Here is a 22567-nt window from a genome sequence, read left to right as displayed (position 1 = left end):
AACTTTTACTTTTGCGTTAGAATTCTTAAAATCCATCGTAAACGGGAATACGTTCATTTAACATTCAGATAAAAATATAAACTTCGTCACACAAATTTTTCGTAACAATTCTGGTTTGTCAACAGCAACTTGGACAGATATGGGCAACAAATATTTATCTGAAATCTCATTGTTATGTACTCTGTAAAATGAAAGCGCCCGAACCGTTGTGTCGATGGAGCGGTTCAAGCGGCGGGGTCATAGGTCACCGGTTCTTGGCTTGTGACGAGCTGCGTGTTTTGCTCGAAAAATGAAGTGAATTAAAAATCGTCTATAATCGCAGTTATTTGCCTTAACTTCGGGTTGTTTTGGCTGTTTGCGGTTACTCTAGGCTGCACTTAAGCACTGGGGCGATATTGGTGCGAGATATTAATGTTTTGCCTCGTCACAGGCATTTTATAACAGGTGAGTTTCGCTGTAACTGCATTAATTGTGTTGGTCATATCACAGCGTTATAACAATTATTAAACAACGCACGATATTTGGGGAAGGGTGTGTCCAGTAAATTTATCTTATAGTAATAATATTTGACCTACGCAATGTTCGCTGTTGTAGGAATCTATACCAGTGAAAAAGTTCGAGCCCCTGGTCTAGAATCCGGCGCTCTTTCACTATTGTACGTGAAAAGTTATGCAAAAAAAAAATAAAAATAATACCGCATACCACAACTCGTGTTGTTTGGGTTAGGGTGCGGGTTAGCGTTTGGGTGAGGGTGGGTCAAGTAATATTATGTTTATTATTAATAATAACTTGACCCACCTCAACCAAACGCTAACCCAAACAATATGTGTTGTGGTATACGGCATTTAAAGAAAAATTTTTTTTATCAATTTTTACAATAGTGAAAGAGCACCTAGAATCCTACCACAACACACATTATTTGGGTGAGGGTGGGTCAAGCATTTACTCACCCAAACGCTAACTCGACCCTAACCCAAATAATGTGCATTGTTTTAATAATTATGGTAAGATTCTAAACCATTAAAAAATAAAACTTTTACATTGCAGTGGTAACCAGTTAATCCAACTGCCAAAATGGATGCCGTTAAAGCTTTCAATGAAGAGGTAAGGATAAAACATTTTTTATCTTTTGTATATTTGTGATTGTAAATGCCATTCCCAACTTTAATGAATTGACTTTTTTAGCTTTCAAAGAGTGCAAATAGTTTTATCATTCAGCTTCTGAGATTTTAAACTTTTAATTTTTTTAGCTGTCTGGCATCTATGAGACAAAGCCTCCGATCTCGAGAGCCAAAATGACACTTCTCACAAAAAAGGCAATAAAAGGAATAAAGTTCTACAAACACATCGTTCAAAGTGTGGAGAAATTTATTCAAAAGGTAAAAGCTTTTATACATTCCTGCTGTTTAATTATCCTTGATTGCAAGTGCGTCCAGTAACCTTTTAATAGTCATAAAATTTCTTTAAATAATTTTGGCTCTATTTGGTTTTGTTAAAAGTTAGCTACAGAAATCAGTTTAGTTTTAAATGTTTTTTTAACTGCAAAGTTAGGTTGTTCAAAAAACCTTGAGCGGTCTGATTTTGAGTCTTAAAAACCTACAAATTTTCTTCAAAAATTTTTGCATGAAATTGCATGACAAGTATAAAATAGGTCAGTACAAAATAGATTTTAATGTCATTTAAATCATAAAAACGATTGCACTACTGACATTTTAAAATTTGTCGAACACTGTTCTGCTATTAAGAAGTGTATGTAAGTTGGTTTGTTATCTATAATGTATTTTTACTTTCTTTGTTTTTAGTGTCGCCCCGAATATAAAGTACCGGGTCTTTATGTGATGGACTCGGTTGTGCGGCAATCACGTCACCAATTTGGTCCCGAGAAAGATGTTTTTATGCCGCGTCTATGCAAGAACATGCTCACAACGTTTCAGCATATCTACAAATGCCCACAGGAAGACAAGGTAATAAAAAATAAATAATAACAAATTTGTCAAAGCACGAACAACAATTCAGTTGGGTTAATGAGAATCAATTGACCTGTTTAAAATCGTTCTTTTTAAATCTGAAATGTATTTAGACAGGGGTATTGTGTGAAATTATGAATTTACTTAAAAAATTGACTTGGTAAATTATGTTCATCTTTTTGTGTTTTCAGCCTCGTGTTTTGCGAGTGCTCAACCTGTGGCAGAAGAACAACGTGTTTCCTCAAGATATTGTTCAACAACTCATGGTTATGGGTGGTGCCCCTACACCAGGCGGCGCTGGAGATCTGGCGGTAGCTAAAGCACAAAACGAGGTTCGTAAACAAATGTATTACATTTACATGCAATAATACCAAAACATTTTACTTTTATTTTGTGAATTTTTAGGCAAATTTTAATCGGTATACTAACTAACTCAATTTGTTATTACAGTTATTTAACATGATTTTTCCACTCAGAAGTCCGGAGATGCCCCAACAGACCCGACAAACCTTACAAACATCCTGGCTAACCTAATTGCTAACCCTGACGCCGGAAAGATCCAAAGTCTTGCCGGACTCCTTTCATCATCGCAACAAAACCAACTACAGGAACTACTGCAGCAAGTCAAGGGCAACGAACAGGTGTGTAACTGGCTGGGCCAGTGCTTAAACTTTTTTAGTTTTGTTAACCCCTAGCATCGATCTCCAGATTTCATTCATCGTTGTCTAATGATATAATAAAACTATCTTGTCTAATGATATAACAGCACAAAATGATTTAGGTTGTTTCATTTTTTGTTAAGGTCAACTAAAGCTAAGTTTTACCATTGCAAATCTACAATATCTCAAGTCTCGAAATATAAACCTACAAAACACAGTCACCAATTTTTGTACTTGAAAATACCAAAAAACAACAGTTCAGTAGTGGATTTACTGTAGATCTATCATCCATTTCTGACGGTTCACCCTTTTTCACCCCTTTTGGTTGGTTCACCCCTGCAAAAATTTTATTCACCCTGGGGTGAACCATTTAACATTTTAAGAAACACTGGGCTAGGAGACTTCCAATAATATCAGATCGGAGCCCATTTCTGATACCAAATAGTACTTGTCTGATACCAAATTAATATATGAATTTCAACAACGAAAATGTGGCGATTTTTATTTTCTATAATGTAAAATTATTAAACATTAGTAAAGCAATTAAACATATCAACACTAAAGCAAGTTTTGGCATAATGGCCTGGAAAAATTACTTGTGAACGCTTTAATTTCATTTGTTTCGCTTGTTTAAGCAACATTATGCCTTCGACTATTGGTATCGGAATAAAATGCCAATCGGATAGCGAACCTATAACTTGCCATGTTAAGTTTTTAGTTTAAAGTTTTTTTCTAGGTTAAGTGTAGTGTCCGAACTAACAGTAGAGAAGTGCTGTCAACATGAATAATTACTAGAATTGAATTAACCTAAAATATGTGTAGTTTAACATATCTGCCACCATTTTATTCATCATAGCTGGAAAATTTATTTTGAATAATACATATTTCAAAGTTTTTCCCTTTTTGGGTTACAAGGACCTTAGAAAATACTATTACTATCGTGGAATGCTAAAGTTTTAACTTTGTTTTATATAACTTTTCAGCTGGATGTTGAAATAGAAGAAGAAGTAGTGGAAGAATATATGGACAACGAGGTTTGTTCATTTCTATAGTAAACGTAGAAAATTTAGGTCTGGTCTAAGGAAAAAGTTATAAAAATAAATGACACTTTTTCAGCCTAGCAGTTATAAAAACAAACTTAGTTTTTGTAACTCTCTGCACTCGAGGTTATCAAATTTATTATTCTATCATATCTGATATTGTTAAAGTGTATAACAAAAAGGGCACAAAGTTGAATGGCATCACTGTTATGTAGTGCTATGTATAATTCAGCAAGTGTTGTGTTTAGCATGCGAATAACATCCCACCAGCCCCTAATAAACAACACCCGATGTTTCAACAACCTCCCTCAAGTTCAGCTCATCAACCACCCTTCCTCGCACAACAGGTAAAAATTAAACAACTAATGCTACAAAAGTAAAAAAATTGAACAGGAAATATAGTGTTAAAGTCATAAGACAGGATATAGTGGTGGATTTTAACTAGGTTCATGCCTTCAAAAATGACAAAATTATGACTCGCAGTTAAATAACATACAAGAGGAATATTAAAAAAAACTAAATCCAATAAAATTGTGTAAAAATTTATTCAACAGTCTTTTACCATTTTTTAACAAATAAATGCCCCAAAATAGCATTTTAATGATTGGTAGAAACAATCTCCTAAGGGTTATTTACTAATAAGGGTAAAGCATTTTTTGACGATATTCATTATGTTTTAATTGTGACTGCTAGATAATAGTTTTCTCTGCAGTTTGTAAAGTAATGTTTATGTGTTACAGTTTGTGCCCACTGCCCACATAAAAACAAGGTTCTAATTTATTACTTCCTGTTAATAGTCAGATATCCTTACTCATTTATATGTGTGCAAATCTTACTAATTTTTAAGGTAGTATTCTTGTTTGGAAAACTATAATGTTTATAGACCAACATTGCGATTATTTTTACCTTATAGACAGGATGCTTACTTGGCGACTGTGTGTTTTTTGTCATCCGCCCCTATTACTGTTATAAGTGCAACAATAACTTTATAGTTTTTGCACCTGCTGAATCTGTATTTTTTCAAGAGTATTTTTTTACACCTGTTTTAATGTGCAGAGCATGGGAATGAACCAGAACCAACCACACAAACCTACGTTCAACCGAGCTGTTCTCGATTACGATTACAGTGACGATGAACAAACACCTCCAAACAACGTCAAAATAAACCAACAAAGTGCAATGTAAGTTGTAATATACATTAAAAAAAACACGATTGTACAGAAAAACTTTTAAATGGTCAAACAATTGTCCAGATTTTATTTGTATTCTCTTGCAAAGCATGATGAAGTTTTTATTGTGAATTATTGAATGATTTTCAATGTGTATTAGCTTCTGATTATGGCAAGAAATACACTAATAGGATAAAATTGTGAATTGACCACCATTATGCTTTAGCACTCATAAAAGATTTGTTATTTAAAGTAAAACTTAATTCCTCAGCATTTTACTTTTCTGCATGTAACGATGTACCACGAGATGTTTATCCACCTAATGTGTTGAAACTTATACCTTTCTATATATTGTTTTCCTTAAAAATACAGAAATTTAGTCTTGAGTATAGACTCATAAAGGGTGTTATACAAGTTGAGAGTATTCTAACCATGTACTATTCCACCTTTACAATTTATTGCTTGTGGCATTATTAGTTCAGAAATTTTAAAATGCGCATCGGGACTCTTGTAGTCTTAATAAACAAACTCCGTTGAGGTCCAAGTCAGAACGACTCCGCAACCCTCTTTATAAATCCGCCCATTCATTAGCTCTGAACCGTTAAATTTACCCCAGTGACCCGGATCTCCTTGCGAAGCTCCCGACCCCCGACCAAATCCATCAACTGACCGCCCCCAATGGGGGAATCCCCCACCGGTTGAACCCCGATGAAGAGAGGAGGAGAAGACTCGAGGAGGAACAAGAAAACTTTAACAAAGAAATACAAGAGTAAGGCTAGAAAGTGCTTCCAAAAAACTTTATTATAAAGCCTTTATTGGTTTAAACCTTAAGTAAGTTTTTAATCATTGTTTCCAAATGTTTTTAGTCTACTTTTGAGTAAATTATACTTTCCCAATACAGCAAAGATTTCATTCTTTTTAAATTACAAGAGTGTGTGGCACTATACTGTTTCAAAATATGGTTTTAGAGTATTTGCTAAAGCTTTAAAAGTTTTAGACAGACACTAAAGTTTAAACCCTAAATTCTCCTGAAATTGTGTTTTATGCTTCTAATTTAAGCAAGGTTCTTACCAAGGGAAATTTAAATAGTGTTTTTAAACAATTTTATTACAAATTTTAGGTTTTTTTTATATTTTCACCCTTTTTGTTTTCTCAAGAGTCTGTTTCAAACAATTGACTTTTTGAATTAATTTTTTCTACTTCTAGAAGTATTTTAATTAGAAAGTAAAAATGTATTATCTTGGCTTTCATATAATGATGGATAAATTATATGTTGACTTCATGGATGATCAATTTGTATTAGCTTCTGAATATGTAAGCCAATTCATAGTAATGCTGATTATTCCTGGTGTATCAACTTATTGTGTTGATTTTAACATCTTGATCGTCACAGAATGTCTTCAAGAAGCAGGGATCGAAGCGAAGGATCTCAACGTAACAACAGAAGACGACACAGCAGATCAAGGTAAAGTAAATTCACAGGACACATCACTATGTAAGACAAACCTTAGTAACTGTCTTACTACTGTTTGGCCTATATTTTGTGTTCGTAACTGCATTCTGTTATTTAAATAAGTTTTTCCCTACCAAAGTACACAATGATGATGTTATGATAGGGACAACTGAAAGTTTGTGATTATTTATCTGTTAATCTGAGTGTACTTTGCCGTAAAATATTATCTGCCCCAAACCCCCAAGCTCAATATACTTTATAAATCCAGAAGTAACACGTTTAGGCAATTATCACACAGCTCAATCTTTTATGAATATTAAACAGTAAAAATCTTTTGCAAAGGTTCTAGCTTTCCATGTAAGGAGAAATTAAACAAATACTTTTAATTGATCAAAGATTTAAAAGTGATCAGTGAGGAAAAATAATTTAATTATTTTAATTTAAAATAAAAATCCTTGTTTTTTTTTACATAATTTTATTGAAATTTAATTCTTGTCTTGTGTCATTTTATGTAGATCACGTGACAGAAGACATAACCGACGTGGTTCTCACGACAGAGGCCATCGCTCACGGAGGTCAAGGTCACGATCCCGAGATCGCAGCAGCCGAAGGTCAAAGAGGTCCCGCTCAAGGTCAAGGGAACGAAGAAGGGCAAATGACAAGGGAATTCCCCCAGTTAGAGAGGGATGCTACAGTGGTAAGATTTCTATGTTTTACTGGTTAAAACTTTAAATTTTTAAAAACAACTTTATTAGTTTGTTTTTTTAGGTATTTTTTTTCAAGTTTTTTTCTTTTTTATTTAAATGCACAATGATGATACTTAGATAGGGACATATGATCATTCTGATTATTTATCAGTTCTGAGTGCATTCTTATAAGTTTAATTACATTTTTACCAACAGTATTTCTAATTTTTATGAAACCATCTTGCAAACTTTAGTTTTAAGTTATGCTTTTTATTTAGTTTGCACAACTACCCTCTGGATTGGAAACATTTCGTCTAAGGTGATGCAACATGAACTACAAGGCTTGGTGGAAGAATATGGACAAGTGGAGTCCATCAATGTAAGTACAGAATTGAAATAATAATGATTTTACAATATTTTATTCTTTGGTGCATAATAGTTAGAGGTTGCGGTAAGACACAGTATAAATATCAAAGCTCATACAGAAGTAGGTAGCATTTTGAACGTTTTTAATAGTTTGTTCATTTTCAACAATCATAAATAAAGAGTTAATTTGAAGCGTTTACAATTCTACCTACCACTTAAAACATGGTATGAATTTCAAGTTATTTTGGCTCTTTCTAACAACATTCATTCCATTGTTAAATAATACACAAAGATTTCAAGTTGGCCTTTATGGACCACCAATAACTTCTCCACAGACCCATGTTTAAGAAGCCCTGATTTAAAACAAGGGTGACCTTATTATTGTTTGAGCTTCTTATACCACAGTAAAAGGGTCAGATGAAGCAGGGCATGAGTTTTAAGTTTTATTGAACCTAGTACATTGTGATTTCAGATGATTCCACCTCGCGGTTGTGCTTACATTTGCATGAAGCAACGAGCCGATGCATCCAAAGCACTCTACAAGATCAGGCACGCAAGGATGGGAGGCAAAGTAAGTGGCTTCTACCTCGTACTATGCCATTCATCATTATAATTTGCACTATAAGAATTATTTGGATATAAAATTCTTGAAAGGTGCACATTTGACCCAAATGCTTAGTATCCAACAAAAATGGTGGATAAATCTAATTTTTTTAACCAGTTTGTTATGCTGCAACCACATTTTACCACATTTTATTAGGAAATATTTTGAAATCTTGGTTTTGTTGGGTGAAACCACAATTGTTCAGAACTTCAAATTATGTTTTGTATTCATAAGTCGTTTTTTAATTACTATACTTGCCAAATTTGTTCAAATATGACGTTTTGAGCAAAGATGGTTAAATATTGCACTTTTAATAAAACTATTGAATGCTGAGTTAATTGCCCGTATTTTTAGTTCTCATTTATATTACATAAAGTCAGAAGTCAATTACAACACTTAACCTTTAACTTTCTCATTTTAGTCGCTCAAGTGTGACTGGGCGCCAAGCAAGGAAATGCCCGAAGACCAGAAACCAACGTGGGTGAAGGAAGATGGAGTCAACTACGTCCCCGTGACCCCTGACCCCAGCCAGCTGAGGATGTTGACCTTGTGGGGGTTCGTTGACCCCGAAACTGTCCCCGCTGATAAGAAAGGTCGGCAAAACATATTTCAAGTTCAACTAAACTCAAAATGTTTTTTTCAGGAGACTTCTCACTGATAAAAAACCTGTTTAACTTTCTTGAAGTCTTTCCTGTAGCAGTTAGAGAAGTTAGAAGAGCTAAATAATTTAATGTCTGTGAACTGTTCTAACCATAAAATTTGGATGTTAGCCTGAAATATTGGGATTTTCCACCGAGGATATTTTGCTGTAAGACTCTTGTCAGCTCAATATATTTTTTTAGTGAAATGCACAATGATGATACTTAGATAGGGACATATGATCATTCTGATTATTTATCAGTTCTGAGTGCATTCCAAATTCCTGTTTTATCAAACAATATCTTGGTTCGTTTCTGAACTTCGTTAGTAAAAATTGTCATATTTTTATACTTTATTTTTTAGTTTTATGACATTTTTACAGTTTTGAGGAACAAAATAAAATCTTTTTTATTTTCGAATTTTTTTGTTACAAAAAAATTTAAACATATTTTTTTACAATTCTATTTTTAGCTGAATTCACTGCCCTAACAGCCCCTGCTAATGAACTCATCCAAGCGGAACCAAAGGACCCAGTGGAACAGATGGCTCCACCCCAGGCCATGGTTCCACAGCAGATGATGGCCACCCCGGTTCCGCCAGCCAGTTTTGGTATCCCCCCGGCAATGCAGATGGCACCGAGACCGTCAATGCAGATGCTAATGAGACCTGGATTCCCTGTGGCTGGCATGAACCCATTTGAAGGTGGTTTAAATTAAATGTTTGTTTATGGTTTGGTAGTACTTTTAGTCCAAATTTTATTTAACTGTGTTTTTCGACAAAAAGCAGAACCGGAAAATAATGCTATGAAGCGTTTTTTAAACCCATTAGAGGGAGTCAACTCAAATATTTAAAACGTTTTGCAATTTTTTCAATTTAGTTGGTAATAACGATGAATAACAAGTGGTGCTTTTTAGGCAAATCTTTACAAATTATAACCTGCTTTTGTATCACTAATCATCGTTATTACCAACTAAATTGAAAAAATTGCAAAACGTTTTACACCTATTATTTTAGGCTGCATTTTTTGACGAAAAACAATAACGTTTAACACAGAAAATTTTAGTGGAGGTGATTCCAAACCGTGGTATTTTTGCCAAGTATTGCAAATATTTGAGTTAAAATGATAAAATAACAGAATGCCACTATTTAGTTATTTTATCATTTTTTGGCAACTATAAACAATTTGTTTACTTTATAAGTTAACTTTCTACAGTTCGTCAACGCCTTGGTATGCCCCCTCAACAACAACAACAACCCCCTGAGGTTAAACCGGAGCCAAAATTGGGTGAAACGACCCCCACGAGGGACGAGCAGGGTGAAGAGGCCCCCCGTCAGCCCCAGCAAGCATTCCCACCCCACTTTGCCCCAGCTTCCATGGCACAACGATTCCCAGGGCAGATGCCCGTCATTCAAATGATGCCTGGAGGTCTGTTGTGCAGAATTTTTGTACTTTTTTAAGATTTTTCAGAAGTGTTCACATGCAAAAGTCATTAAAATTATTTTTTAGTTGAAAAAATAACATTTTAAATTTTAAACCATGACCCAGAGGTATGTTATGAATAGGTTTCCATAATTTAAATGTAGTTGTAATTTATTTTAAATAAAAAAGACTGCAAACCCTGGATAAAGAGAAATCCTAGCAGTATAAAAAGGTTAAAGACCACTGCTCTAAACACCCCCATTTGGTAAATAAGATTAACAGCTTAACCTTTTTATTTAAAATATTATTTCAATAATGTATTTAAATATATTATCGGCAACAATGATGACCAAATCTTCATGACAATTCTTGAATGAGTGTTTGATCGATAGGACTGAGTTGCCAGAAAGTTATGCATTTTTCAACCAAACATTTTTAATATATTGTTTAACAAACACAATTAAGTAAAATGTTTTAGAAGCTCCTACAGATTTTGTCACTGTTATATTTTATTTCCAGGCATGATGCAGCCACGCATGGGTGTGATGCCAATAAGGATGGGAGTTCCAATGCAACTCCGACCTGGATTCCACCCTGCGATGGGAGCTAGGTAACCCTTTTATGCATCAATAACCTATTACAGATGTGTTTCTTGAAAAACGATTTGTTATTCAAGTATAGGAATGACAAAAAAAACATTTCCAAACACCAATAAATTTATTGTTTATCTGGATTTATTTTAACATCCCATAGATGTATTTCAACTGTTATTTTTTGTTTTGTAAAATTTGCAAGCCATAATTCGAAAATTATAACTTAAAGATCTTCTGTTTTGGTCTTTTTTTAGTATTAACACTGACCATTGACCAACCATCTTCATATATGTTAAACAAGCCGGCTAATGATAGTATCGTTTTCAGCAATTACAATACAGGTTTTACTGCTGGAACCTGTTAGCAGTGTGAAACTCTTTACTTGTTGTTCAGAATGCAGTTTCCTGGTGGTCCCCAAATGATGGCAGGTCCTATGCAACCCCAGCTTCGTGCAATGCACCAGGTAGTTGTCCACTTTTAGATTTGTTTTAGGGAAAATGTTGTTATAATGTTTAGTGAACAACATTTACCATAATAGTTCGTAGGACGTAGATATTCTTTGCACTTTCCTGTTTTAATTAAAGTCAGTCATTTACAAGTTCCTAAGAGAACTATTTTTCGCCACAAAATAAGGCATCATCAGTGTTTAATTCGAAATAAATGTGATATTTCTCTTTTTACGCGTTCAGTAATAATGTAGTTGTTCAGGATCTTGCATAAACGGCTAAATTGTCGACTGCTGGGTAAAGTACACTTACACAGGGTTTGGGTCGGCAAAAAAAAAAAGATGCAGATTTTTACCTTTTTTTGATGCAGATTTTTACCTTTTTTCCACTTTTTACAGTTGCCTCCCCAGCAAGGAGGGGGGTTCCCCGGTGGCATGCGGCTCCGCTTGATGCAAGTGGAACCCCCGCCCCAGAACCCCACAGCCCCCCTAGGAATGCCCCCTCATATCCGAGCCCCAATGCACCTGGAGATGGATATTGAGAGGGATGTTCCAACTGAAAGGTGACCACTAACTATATTAAGTTATTTGGAAATGTGGAAATATATTTTCACTTTGCGTGGCAGTGTGTTTTAACCTTTTTTCGCAGCACCAAAATATTAGACTTGGTGTAACAGAACTTCATTTTATAAGTTTTATTGCTTACTTATTATTCTGTGTCATTATTACCAAGTTTTAAAACAAAATCTAATAAATTTTGGCAACTATGATGACCAAATCTTCATGACTTACTATGAGTGTTTGATCGATAGGACTGAGTTGCCGTATTTAAGTAAAATCATGTAAGAAAAATTTTGAAGTTTGAAGCAAAGATTTTACACACTTTCAATACTTGTTTTTTGAATAAAAACTAGCAATCTATATTTGCAGTGATTAGATTTAGCATTAATCTTTTATCACAAACGATACCAATAAAGAATGTCCGCCAAACTTTTACTTTTGTAAACCTGTGGACTGAAAATGAGCAGCTGAATGAAAAAAATATATAAAAAAACTGAGCAGAAATCTCAAAAGAACAATAAAAATAGCAATATTTTCAACATCATTTTGTCCTTACAGACCCGACGACCGCCCTGTGCTTGAAAAACCTCCACCGAGGGAACCAGAGGACCGGCCCACCCCGGGACGCCCGGATGACTTTCCCCACCCTCGTGAAACCCCCCGGGAATTTGACCGGCCCCCTCCCGACTTCAACCGACAGCGAAGTTTCGAAAACGACAACCAAAGGCCCGAGAGGGGGGGTGGTCGACCCCCCTTTGATAGGGACCGAGAGCGCCGGTTCGACAGGGACCGCAACTTCGACCGGGGCTTCAGTCGAGGGGAACGGTTCCGTGGGGACCGGGACATGGAGTGGGGCGGAAGGGGTCGGGGGAGAGGCGGGGAGCGAAGAAACTTCGACAGAGATCGTCGCGACAGAGGAGGAAGGTAAATGACGCTGTTACATTGTTGAACTTTCTGATTAAACAGGCTAAACAAAATTTTAGAACGATTAAAAATTATATTTCATAATTATCTAAAATTCCCGTTACGTTTTTCATTTTTAAACCTTCATACCAAGAGCTGACCTTAGCTTTATGGTTTACGAACATCAAAAAATGTGTTTTGTTTTATTTGGAGTCCAGCAACTGTTGCTTGAGACAATTCTAACATTTCAAATTTAGCCGCAATTGTTGGTCTGTAGGTTTTTGATCAAAGAACATCATTTTTCGAATACTCTGAACCTTTCTCTGCAGCTTCATTCTTATTTTTATCCTTAAAATACCACAGATGTTAATACTCATTCACATCTGGTGTTCAATATCCTATTGCCCCCAACTCTTTTATAAGTCTCTTGCTATGGTATGTTTGCCGTTATCGTTGGTCCGTACGACTTCTAAAATCTTAGATAGCATTTACGTATAAGTGTATCAGCAACCTAACGTTATTAACCCCTTACTTTGCAGGGATTTTGATCGCGATCGCAACGGACCACCTCCCCGCGAGTTTGACCGAAGGGACCGCGACAGGGACGGAAGGGGCCGTGGTCCCCCCTGGGGCGGTTCCAGGGGGCGCGGGGGTGATGATAGAGGCTGGAGGGGTAAGTAACTAATGTAATAAAGTATTGTTGTTAAGGTTTATATTATACTAATTATTGGACTGGTATGCTTACGACCAGTCGACCACTCGTATTTGTCGAATGCTAAATAGGATAATCAGGTGGCACTCTGTAAATACAAATTGTATTGAAATCTCGACGCACAACCGTGCTTTGACCTAATGAACCTTGTTTGTATGAAAGCTTCTCGAGAATACAATATATACTTGTCTTTATAGTACCACCTGATTACCCTATTTAATAAACACAAGTGATGGTTGAAACATCCAGTTTAAACTTTAGCTGTTAGAACAAAGTCACGTCTGAAATGAAGTAAACGAAGGAGACAAGTTTCTCCGACATGGGTTTAAAGTTATATTTCTGATGTTTAACTCTCAACTAATGTATATTAAAAAAAAAGTATTTCTCCCCGTGCATACAAGTAGACCACGGCACAACTAATCAATGTCTTGCTGTGGGGGATATTGTGATGCAACAATACAATGAAGGGGTTTCTGTGTGCAAGACTTTACACAAGTTTCGCCAGCCCAAACCTCTTACAATAAACTATAACAAGAAATAAACCAATGTGCTTGTGATGGAAAACCAAGAATAAGCTAGACTTGTGGCAAACTTCTTATAACAACCCAGCGCTAGTCGCAGATTTTTGAAATTTACTCGATTCAATGTTTGGAGAAAACACAAGTTACGGTGGCACACTCGCGTTATTCTTTCGTAAACTGAAGACCGAAATACTCAGTGTTGACCAATTGGCACTCAACTAAACGAAATAACACTTAAAAAAATGTCGGCACGCTGTCTTTTTCGTGAACTATGTCAAAACTCATTTATTTGGAAATTGCGTGGTTCTAATTAAATACTATATGCACATTGCATATGCAGTACGCACCGTTGAGAAACGATGATTAAATATTCCGTCAAATCCTGATTTTATTGTGCTTTCTATCAACTGCACTAAAATTATAATTCCGAATCTAAACATGATCCTCCTACTTAGGAGGTCGTGGTGGATTATTATAGTTTTTATGTTCAAACATAATTATTCTCCTTCTTAGGATCTCGTGGTGGAGGTCCTCCTCGTGGTAGCTGGGGAAGAGACGGAGGTAGCGATAGAAGAGAGGATCGTAGAGATGATAGGAGGGAAGAAGGCAGAAGGAGGTCTCCGTTCGATCCTGAGGAAGAAGAATATCAGCGGAAGAGACAAGAAACTCTCAAGAGGAGACGCGAGGGAGAAGATGATTATGTGGCGGAGAATGTAAACCTCGCTTCGTTCGGCTTGCCCAGTGGATTCGGGGATAATACCGCTCCTGCTGCTGATGAAGGTAAAGTATCAAACGGAAAGAAGTAAAGTTTAAAATATAGAATCGATCTTTTTTCGGTTTTTCTATGTTTTATTTTAAAAGATTTCTCTTATTAGGGCTCACCAAACTTTTTTTGAAAAAAATACCGGAAAAACTTTTTTTGAAAAAATAACTGTATGGGCTAAAGTTCGCTGCCGTGATTTAAAATTTATGCTCAACTTTGACTTTAATGTAGTAAAAAGAAAGAAAAAAATAAATGGACCTTCTTCCCGACAAAAACTTCCATTAAACTATTAATAACGTTGTTTGATCACGATTAAGGAAATACAGTGCCGGCCGCAATAATAAATTACGTAGTCGTCCGTATTTTAATGACCCCCTTCTCCAACCAAAACCTCTGGAATATCGTGCATTTTTTCCTCGTTATCAAATTAAAAATGAATTCCTCTCCCCTGCATACAAGTAGACCACGGCACAACTAATTAATGTCTTGCTGTGGGGGATATTGTGATGCAACAATACAAACGAGAGGTTTCTGTGTGCAAGACTTTACACAAGTTTCGCCAGCCCAAACCTCTTACAATAAACTATGTGATTATCGGTGGATAAAGACGCATTACGATTACACACTACTAAACAGTATTTTCCCTTGCCCAAACCTCTTACAAACAATAAACTATAACAAGAAATACTTTATAAATATGTCTTTGGTGCACTGGTTACCAAACTGCAAGGCCTGACGATCGCCGGATTTTGTGTCAAACATTTATTGACTTGATTTTTATAAAAAAAACGAATAAAACATAAAATAGGCGATGGTTCCCTGTATAGAATGGTACGTAAGCCGTAATCGTTGCCTAAAAGTGACTTCAGAAATGCTTCCATCAAAATTTAGCTTAGCTTGCAAAAAATGTCTTTATTAATAATAATAACAGTATTTTCGAACTTAACAATTTTGAACAGTTTGTCAATTCTTTAAAAGTTTATCATCAATTTTTGTTTTTATATTACCTAAAATCTATCTAGTTTTTATATTACCTAAAATCTATCTTGTTTCAGGTGCTCCAACAGAAACGAAGCCAAAGACCAGGGTTTCGCGGTGGTCGGCACCAAACGAGTAAGTTGACTTAAAAGTAAGACTTTAACACAGGGGTTCTTAAACTGGTGTCCATGGACCCCTTGGGGGTACGTGAACTAGTTTTGGGGGTCCATGAAGGCCTAATTGAACTATTAGTATATCTTCAAGCAATCTATTTTTCAAAGAAAAGAGTTGGCTTTAGTTACAAATAAAACGTTTTGGCCCTGAATATACTTTGACTTATATCTTTGTATGTGTAGACTTTGAACCGAAAACATCAAATTTCTGAAGTCTGTTTTTATTATGACGTCATCACTCAAAATTTCTTGCCTACACTGGTCCGCGGTAAAAATAGTTTAAGAACCCTTGATTTAACAGGATTTCCACGGGGTTTTTGAATCTTTAAAAGTATTTGACAAACCCTTTCCGAAAGTATTTGAATAGATTCAGTTTAATGCCAAATTTGCTCTAAAAGGAAATTGAATTGTTTTATAAAATTGTGTGGCAACCCTATTAAGTAGCTAAAAGAAATAATTCAAAGGAAGTTTTCAGTTCCAGTTGGTTGAGTCGTCTTTCTTTACTTTCTAAAACCAAATGCCGTTAAATAAAACCTCGACAAGAAAACTTAAAAACATCATATATTTTAAACAAACCCACGAGACTTCACTTATGCTGGCATTTTGCTTATGCTGGCATCATCTGTATCTGTTGGTTTAAATAGATATTTATTTTTAACATTTTTAAGCAGAGTTTCTTATTGTTATGAAAATACAGCAGCAATTTATTTTATTATATAAGCAAATACAAATTAGTGAAATTCCTACCACTGGGTGAAACGCAAGTCCAACAAACACTTTTCCAAAGGCGTGAGAGGAAAAAGTTTAGGACAACCGGTTTAAAGTAAAACATTTGTTGTACTTTAGACCTTACCCTGATAAAAGTTCTGCCCCTCCTGCAACTACTGAGCCTGAAGCTGTCGAAGATATTCCTGACAATATTGAAGCTCCACAGCCACAAGAAGATGCACCAACTGATGAAGCCGCACAACCGATTAACAACCGTATGTTGAATAAAGCCGGTAGTTTAGTTAGCACAGTGCTTTTATCTGCCTTTTTAGTGCATTTACCTTTTTTGGGGGGCGACCCAAATGCTAAGCGTAAGTATGACACCGAAGCTATTGCGATCTAATTCTATTAAATAGATTAAAAAAGTGAACAAAAGATAAAACAGCAGAGAAATTGGAATTTAATTAATATAATCCCTTGTAAAAATAGAGATGTGAACTACTTAAGTCGGCGGCCCAACCAGGTCAAACGGAAACACAATTATAAGCCGCGACCCATGGGTTGAGAAACACTGTATTAACAGAAGGATTAATATTGCGTTCAGTCATCACTAGTTCTTCTGGACTAAAGCAGTCTCCTAGCTTATTTCATCAGTCTCTAAAAATTTGCTACGTAGCTGCAGCAGAACAGTTATTTATATTTTATATTTTAACACAATTTCGCTCCTGAAATTAACCACGCAACAGCATAAAAAATGATCGTTTTTCATACTAACATAATTAGCTTTTTTATTATTCTTGTTTCAGTTTTTAATGTAGAAATATAATGAAATCAAATTGAATTGAGAACTAATTGAGCATAGTTAAAATGTCAATTTTCCCTGCATACAAGTAGACCACGGCACAACAAATCAATGTCTTGCTGTGGGGGATATTGTGATGCAACAATACAATGAAGGGGTTTCTGTGTGCAAGACTTGATCAAAAGTTTCGCCAGCCCAAACCTCTTACAATAAGTAAAAAGCTATGTGTTTAACACATATAAACACAAATTGCACACTGATTTTTAGTCTTAGCAAATAAGGGAAATTATGTTTGTAGTAAATAAATGATTAACTTAAAGTAGATTTACTACAAACATCGAATATCCTTACATTTGATTAATTTTAGTAAGGTGATGCTGAAATAGAAATGCATTAGTGCACAGTACGACCGTGTTTTAAAATATATAATTCTTGAAGTTTAAGGATTAAGCTACGCAGAGAGTAGACAAATAAAACTACAACAATAACAAGTTGGCTTGTTTTAAATGATATTTAGACTTGTGTACCTAAACGCTTTAATATAAAAAATAACACTACCTCTTTCTGGAAGGCTTGAGATCATTTGGTCTCGTATCCGAAGTTGTGCGTTCGATTCCCACCACCAGCTAGTAGTCTTGCTCGTACGAAAATATTTTCTGGTTAATTGTTGCACCTCTTAATACATCCATACAAGTATTATTTTCAACTCTCTCTTATTTTCGCAGAACCCTCGCCACCGCCTCCCGCACAAGAACCAGCAGTTGTACATGAAGAAGCAGAACCCGCCCAAGACGTTCTAATGGAGCAAAGTCCTGGCACTCCAACTCACGACGAGCAAGCTAAAGTTAAGTTGTGCCAAGAAACAGAACTCAGTGAACCAACTGCTGAGGCGCAAGAAAGCACTGGGGACGTGGCGAGCCAAGAACCAGAGTTTAATGATGAAACCCCGGCAGAAGACAGCTGAATTTCTACACTTTTTACCGCCACTGCTGGACTGCCTCCTTACAATTCAGCTGCGTTCTGTCCACAGTTATTTTTGTCAAACGACTAGCAAGATTCTATGCCATTCTCTTTTTTAATAAAATCCATTTTTTAAGTTACAAACGTTCTGTTGTTGTATTCATTTAAACATGGATATGATAGCTTTCTTCACGCTAGCCTTCCAACAACTGGTTATCAGAAGATACTTAGGCATTCCAATCTTTCTCGGAGGAAAAGACGACTTGAAAACACACAAATAATCAGGTTTTGCTTATTTGTAAATCTATGTGCTTGGCAAAGGGCTCAAGCGAAGTTTGAAGTAAACAACTTTCGTCGGAAAGTCCAAACAAAGTGTTTGGCATCTTAACAGTGTGCTCCGCAAATGGCAGGAGCGAAGACACCCAACTTTTCTTTCGCAAAAGTCCAACAAATTGTTGGCGGATCGCCGCTAAAGACCAGGCAAATAGTCTGGCAACATTTGCATGTGCGTTTGTATTTGTGATAATATTTGTATAGAGTTATCGTGCCCTTAGTAGCAGGTCAAGATGTAAAACAGGAACATTTTGATGGAACTTCCCAACAAAGTTGATTCTGACCGAAGTAACCTGGATTTAGATTTGTGAAATGCGTAATTTTAGTGTAACTTCATATATGCACAAATTTCATCAGTTCTAGTTTTCATATGTACTGTTGTAAAGAAATGAGGTAATTTCATAGGACTCGTTTACTTCTGTTAAATCTAAATGTTACATGTTAATTTTCATAATGTACTATTGTATACAAATACGGTAATTTTATAGGAATGGTTTACTTTAAAAATCTGAATATTACAAGGATATTTTGTTTTACGTTTAGCTAAGTTCACCATTCGTCTTGTTTATCCTCTGCATGCAGTTAGCCTATTACCGACTCATGTCCACTATATTCGGCGTATATCGAGGTGTTCTGTATATATTGGAAATCCTGACTTCTACTTCGCCAGTAAGTATACAACTGATTTACAGCAATAAACTTACAACACCAAGCACTTTGTTCCTTTTATAATTTCGTGTTTCTCGACATTTTGCGGCATAGCGAAGGCTGAGCGTTAGTACAACAACCAAGCTGTGGCCATCCATTTTGGTTCACTGCGTTTTGTAGGTGAACATGATATAGAACAGATGACAAATTCTCCCATAGTATTACTAAAGAGAGCCTGTCCAAAACCAATCCTAACAAACTGCAGTCGGTGACCTAACTAATTAAAACGGCCATAATGTTTAGTCGCGACCCAGGCTCGTTGCACAGAACTTTTAATTGTTTCTTGCCCCCTCAGATGGAGAAATGCTTTGTGAAATGTTTTTAAAGGATAAAAAGAGGAACAGACTAAAAAGTTTTGGAACCAACCTTGAAAAGTCAGCAGAAAACTAAAATGTCTATCGCGTTTTAAACTTACTTTACCACGCCAATCTATATAGCTTTACGAATCAGCAAGTTCTGATTACTGTTTAAATACTAAGCTGCCTCAACATAGTTTGTAAACATGTTGCTAAAATACTGCTCTCTCTAATAAGACAATTAGCAAATGATTGAGCATCAGCAAATAATGAGGGATTCCATTATTATTTGTTACGCACAAAAACGATTGTTACGCATGAGGTTAAATTTATATCATACAGAGGTAAATAAACATAGCTAAAATGGTTTTATTGAGTCATATTGATTGTTTTGCTTTACTATACGTTTAACATAATTAAATAAAAGACAATATTGATTTTTAAATATACGCTGATTGCAGGCGCGGATCTAGGATTTCAGTTTGGGGAGGGCCATGAAATTTTTTCAGATATGACGTCACAATTTTTTCAGATATGACGTCACAAAACTATACCATTGCGTGACGTCATAATTCAGGTAAAAATAACATCGGCTGGCCGAATAAACTAACTCCTGCAAAATAACGCGAAAAACAGACCTTTTGATAGCACGAAAAAGTAATAAGGTTAGCCTCTACAGTGGGCCGGTTTCCTAGTTTGACCCGGTATGAAGAATATCGCTGAAAGACGCTACCATGTCTATTGTCTACACATCTTGCTTTATCCCGAAAAGGCGTGAGCAACCGCACATGCCGAAAAAGCGCCGAGGTCACGTCGCAATAAAATCCTAGCGTTGTCTGCTGCGGTCAGCTGTGTTTCTTTCATGACACTTCTCTCAATTTTAAGTTACTGTAGTTGGTTTTTGCCAAATAAGGTTGCTGAAATGAGCAAAACTCTATGCAGAGTTAATCCTAACATTGGATAGGTTATTCAAATCCGTACACAAGGGTCGGCAACCTTTGTGTAGTAGTCGCGGGCTAAAACCAAACTCAGAAAGGTCTCTGCGGGCCGCACAACATATGTTAAATGAGATTTTGTGTTATTACAACTTTATAACAATTGTGAATCAGGTGGGCCTCGGATTTTTTTGCAGTTTGAAAACGTGTTTTTAATTACTTTTAAGGAGGCAGTAAAGTCTTGGCGCAAATTCGCTAAAAAAAGCGTATACTTGGTTTAAAATTCCAGTCCACACGTTGTCATCCCCCTACTACTATTAAAAAAGTGTAATAAAACTATTTTGAGAAAACACGATAAATTTTATAGTTAATATATTTTAGTGCTTGTTAACCATTTGGGGCACACCTGGCTAGCGAAGCGAGCGCGATTTTTTTGGTATACCGGTATTTCTTTTAAATGTCTTGTTTTTGTTACATTTAAAAAAAAATGGTTAAAAAATATTTGTCGATTATGTTTGAATACGTTTTTCGTTTGTCCGCGACGCACTTGGCAGCTTTCCACGGCGCAACAGTAAAGAAGCGCTGATCTAGTTCAAAAAGAGCATCAAAACGTAAACACACTGGATGTATAAAGATCATTAGCGCAAAGCGCGAAAATTTTTTGCATTTACACACTTAAAATAGTCAAAAAGTATTTAAAATGGAGTCGTGTCTAATTTGTCAAAGAGGCGGCGGGCCGGATCAGGTATATTGGCAGGCTGGTTCTGATACAGATTTGCATTAACAAAAAAAGCTTTTAATTGTACTTGGATATAAGTTAGTTATTATATAGACGAGGTCAGCGTACGGTCACAAGCCGTCTCTGCAAATCTGAAAAACGCCGCTTTGCGCGAGTGCGCGAAACGAATTTTACCATTATTTTGAAATATTCATTATATGGCGCCATAAGCTCGAACACCACTACAAAGCTTAAAAATATGTCTTTTTTGGCGAAAATAGGCCATATTACCTAGGGAACCGCGGAAATAAGCTGCCTATTAAGTAAAAAAAATGTACATATTTTTTAGTTTGGGGGGGGGGCATGGCCATATCGCCCCCCCCCCTCTAGATCCGCCTCTGGCTGATTGTCTCACAACCTCTACCTTCAGTTTCAGGGGTGTTTTCACCATTTAGGCCTTTAGGCCTTAGTCTGATGAATGTAGAACTTCTTGCCAAATTTTCTAATTTTACTCCAAATCGTTTTTGATCTAACTTGGCCCCGAAAATAGATAGAACCAGTTAAAGGCGGTTCTAACCGGTTTCCGACAAAAAGTTCGGCAAATTTTCTATGCAACTTGTTAAAACTCATTGCCTAATTTTCACTTTTAACTGGAAACTTGTTTGCTTCTAATTGGCCAAAACTCTAAATTAAACCAGTTTAAGGTGGTTATAACAGGTAATTGCCTTTCATAATTGAACTTAATGTGAACCGTTTCAATATTTTTACCGAACCATCCCGTTTCTTGAATGTAGTGCGATTTCAGTTGCATATTTGTGAAGGACATCAAACGATAACCTCCAGTTTCTTAAAGTGACTTGTTTTATTTATACGCCCTGCTAAGACGTACTTTTGTGACGTCTCCAATATCTTGGTAAGAAATTTATTCTCACACTTGATTGTATAGTTGTAAAATAACTAGTTTTGCGTAACATATACACTATACAGTCTAAAAGGTAAATTAAACCACAAATCGAGTTTTCTTAACAATCTTATTCAATTAAGCAACTCCGTTTTTGGTTAATTGAACTGAATTATTTCGCGGTCGTTGGTGCATTTTATCAGCAACCGATTGTAAAAATTGCCGTGTGCTTAAATATTTGCCCCAACGTATCTCCCTCTTTCATAAGATTTACGACAGACATTGTGGTGACTGAAGTGGTGAAACGCACAAAACATAAAGTTAATGTTTGCTGTTAAAGTTTAATCCGTTGTGCTGCCGCCTACTGCTGACTACACGCGCTTGGTCTATTTTAACATTTTGCGCTAGGCGAGCCTGAGATTAGTGCGTTAAAACAAGAGTTTCATTTAAATTATTTGTTTAAATCAAGATGATAGAGCAATTCATGAATTAGATTAGATTAGATTTGTCACATTATGCTGTAACTGACTAAATTCGGAAGCAGAATAATCTAG

At 35.9% G+C, this 22567-nt stretch overlaps 1 protein-coding gene across 1 annotated transcript; it reads left to right on the top strand.

Annotated features, from left to right (window-relative positions):
* The first annotated feature begins 282 nt into the window (after positions 1-282).
* Positions 283-19153, top strand: LOC146138950 (SR-related and CTD-associated factor 8-like). The gene is made up of 26 exons (XM_083394745.1): positions 283-444; positions 1048-1104; positions 1251-1379; positions 1803-1964; positions 2159-2299; positions 2444-2608; positions 3610-3660; positions 3915-4013; positions 4723-4847; positions 5452-5604; positions 6229-6300; positions 6804-6985; positions 7253-7353; positions 7813-7911; positions 8366-8537; positions 9055-9285; positions 9797-10009; positions 10523-10613; positions 10990-11059; positions 11441-11604; positions 12161-12526; positions 13045-13178; positions 14252-14518; positions 15557-15614; positions 16499-16635; positions 17888-19153. Exons 2-26 carry the CDS (start codon positions 1075-1077, stop codon positions 18124-18126), a joined length of 3651 nt encoding a protein of 1216 aa, XP_083250871.1. The 5' UTR covers positions 283-444; positions 1048-1074; the 3' UTR covers positions 18127-19153.
* The last annotated feature ends 3414 nt before the right edge of the window (positions 19154-22567 follow it).

Source organism: Ascidiella aspersa, chromosome 7, assembly GCF_963924565.1.
Source record: "Ascidiella aspersa chromosome 7, kaAscAspe10.2, whole genome shotgun sequence".
Taxonomy (NCBI): domain Eukaryota; kingdom Metazoa; phylum Chordata; class Ascidiacea; order Phlebobranchia; family Ascidiidae; genus Ascidiella; species Ascidiella aspersa.
The sequence above is the reverse complement of the archived record's forward strand: the minus strand, read 5'-3'. Positions and strand labels throughout refer to the sequence as shown.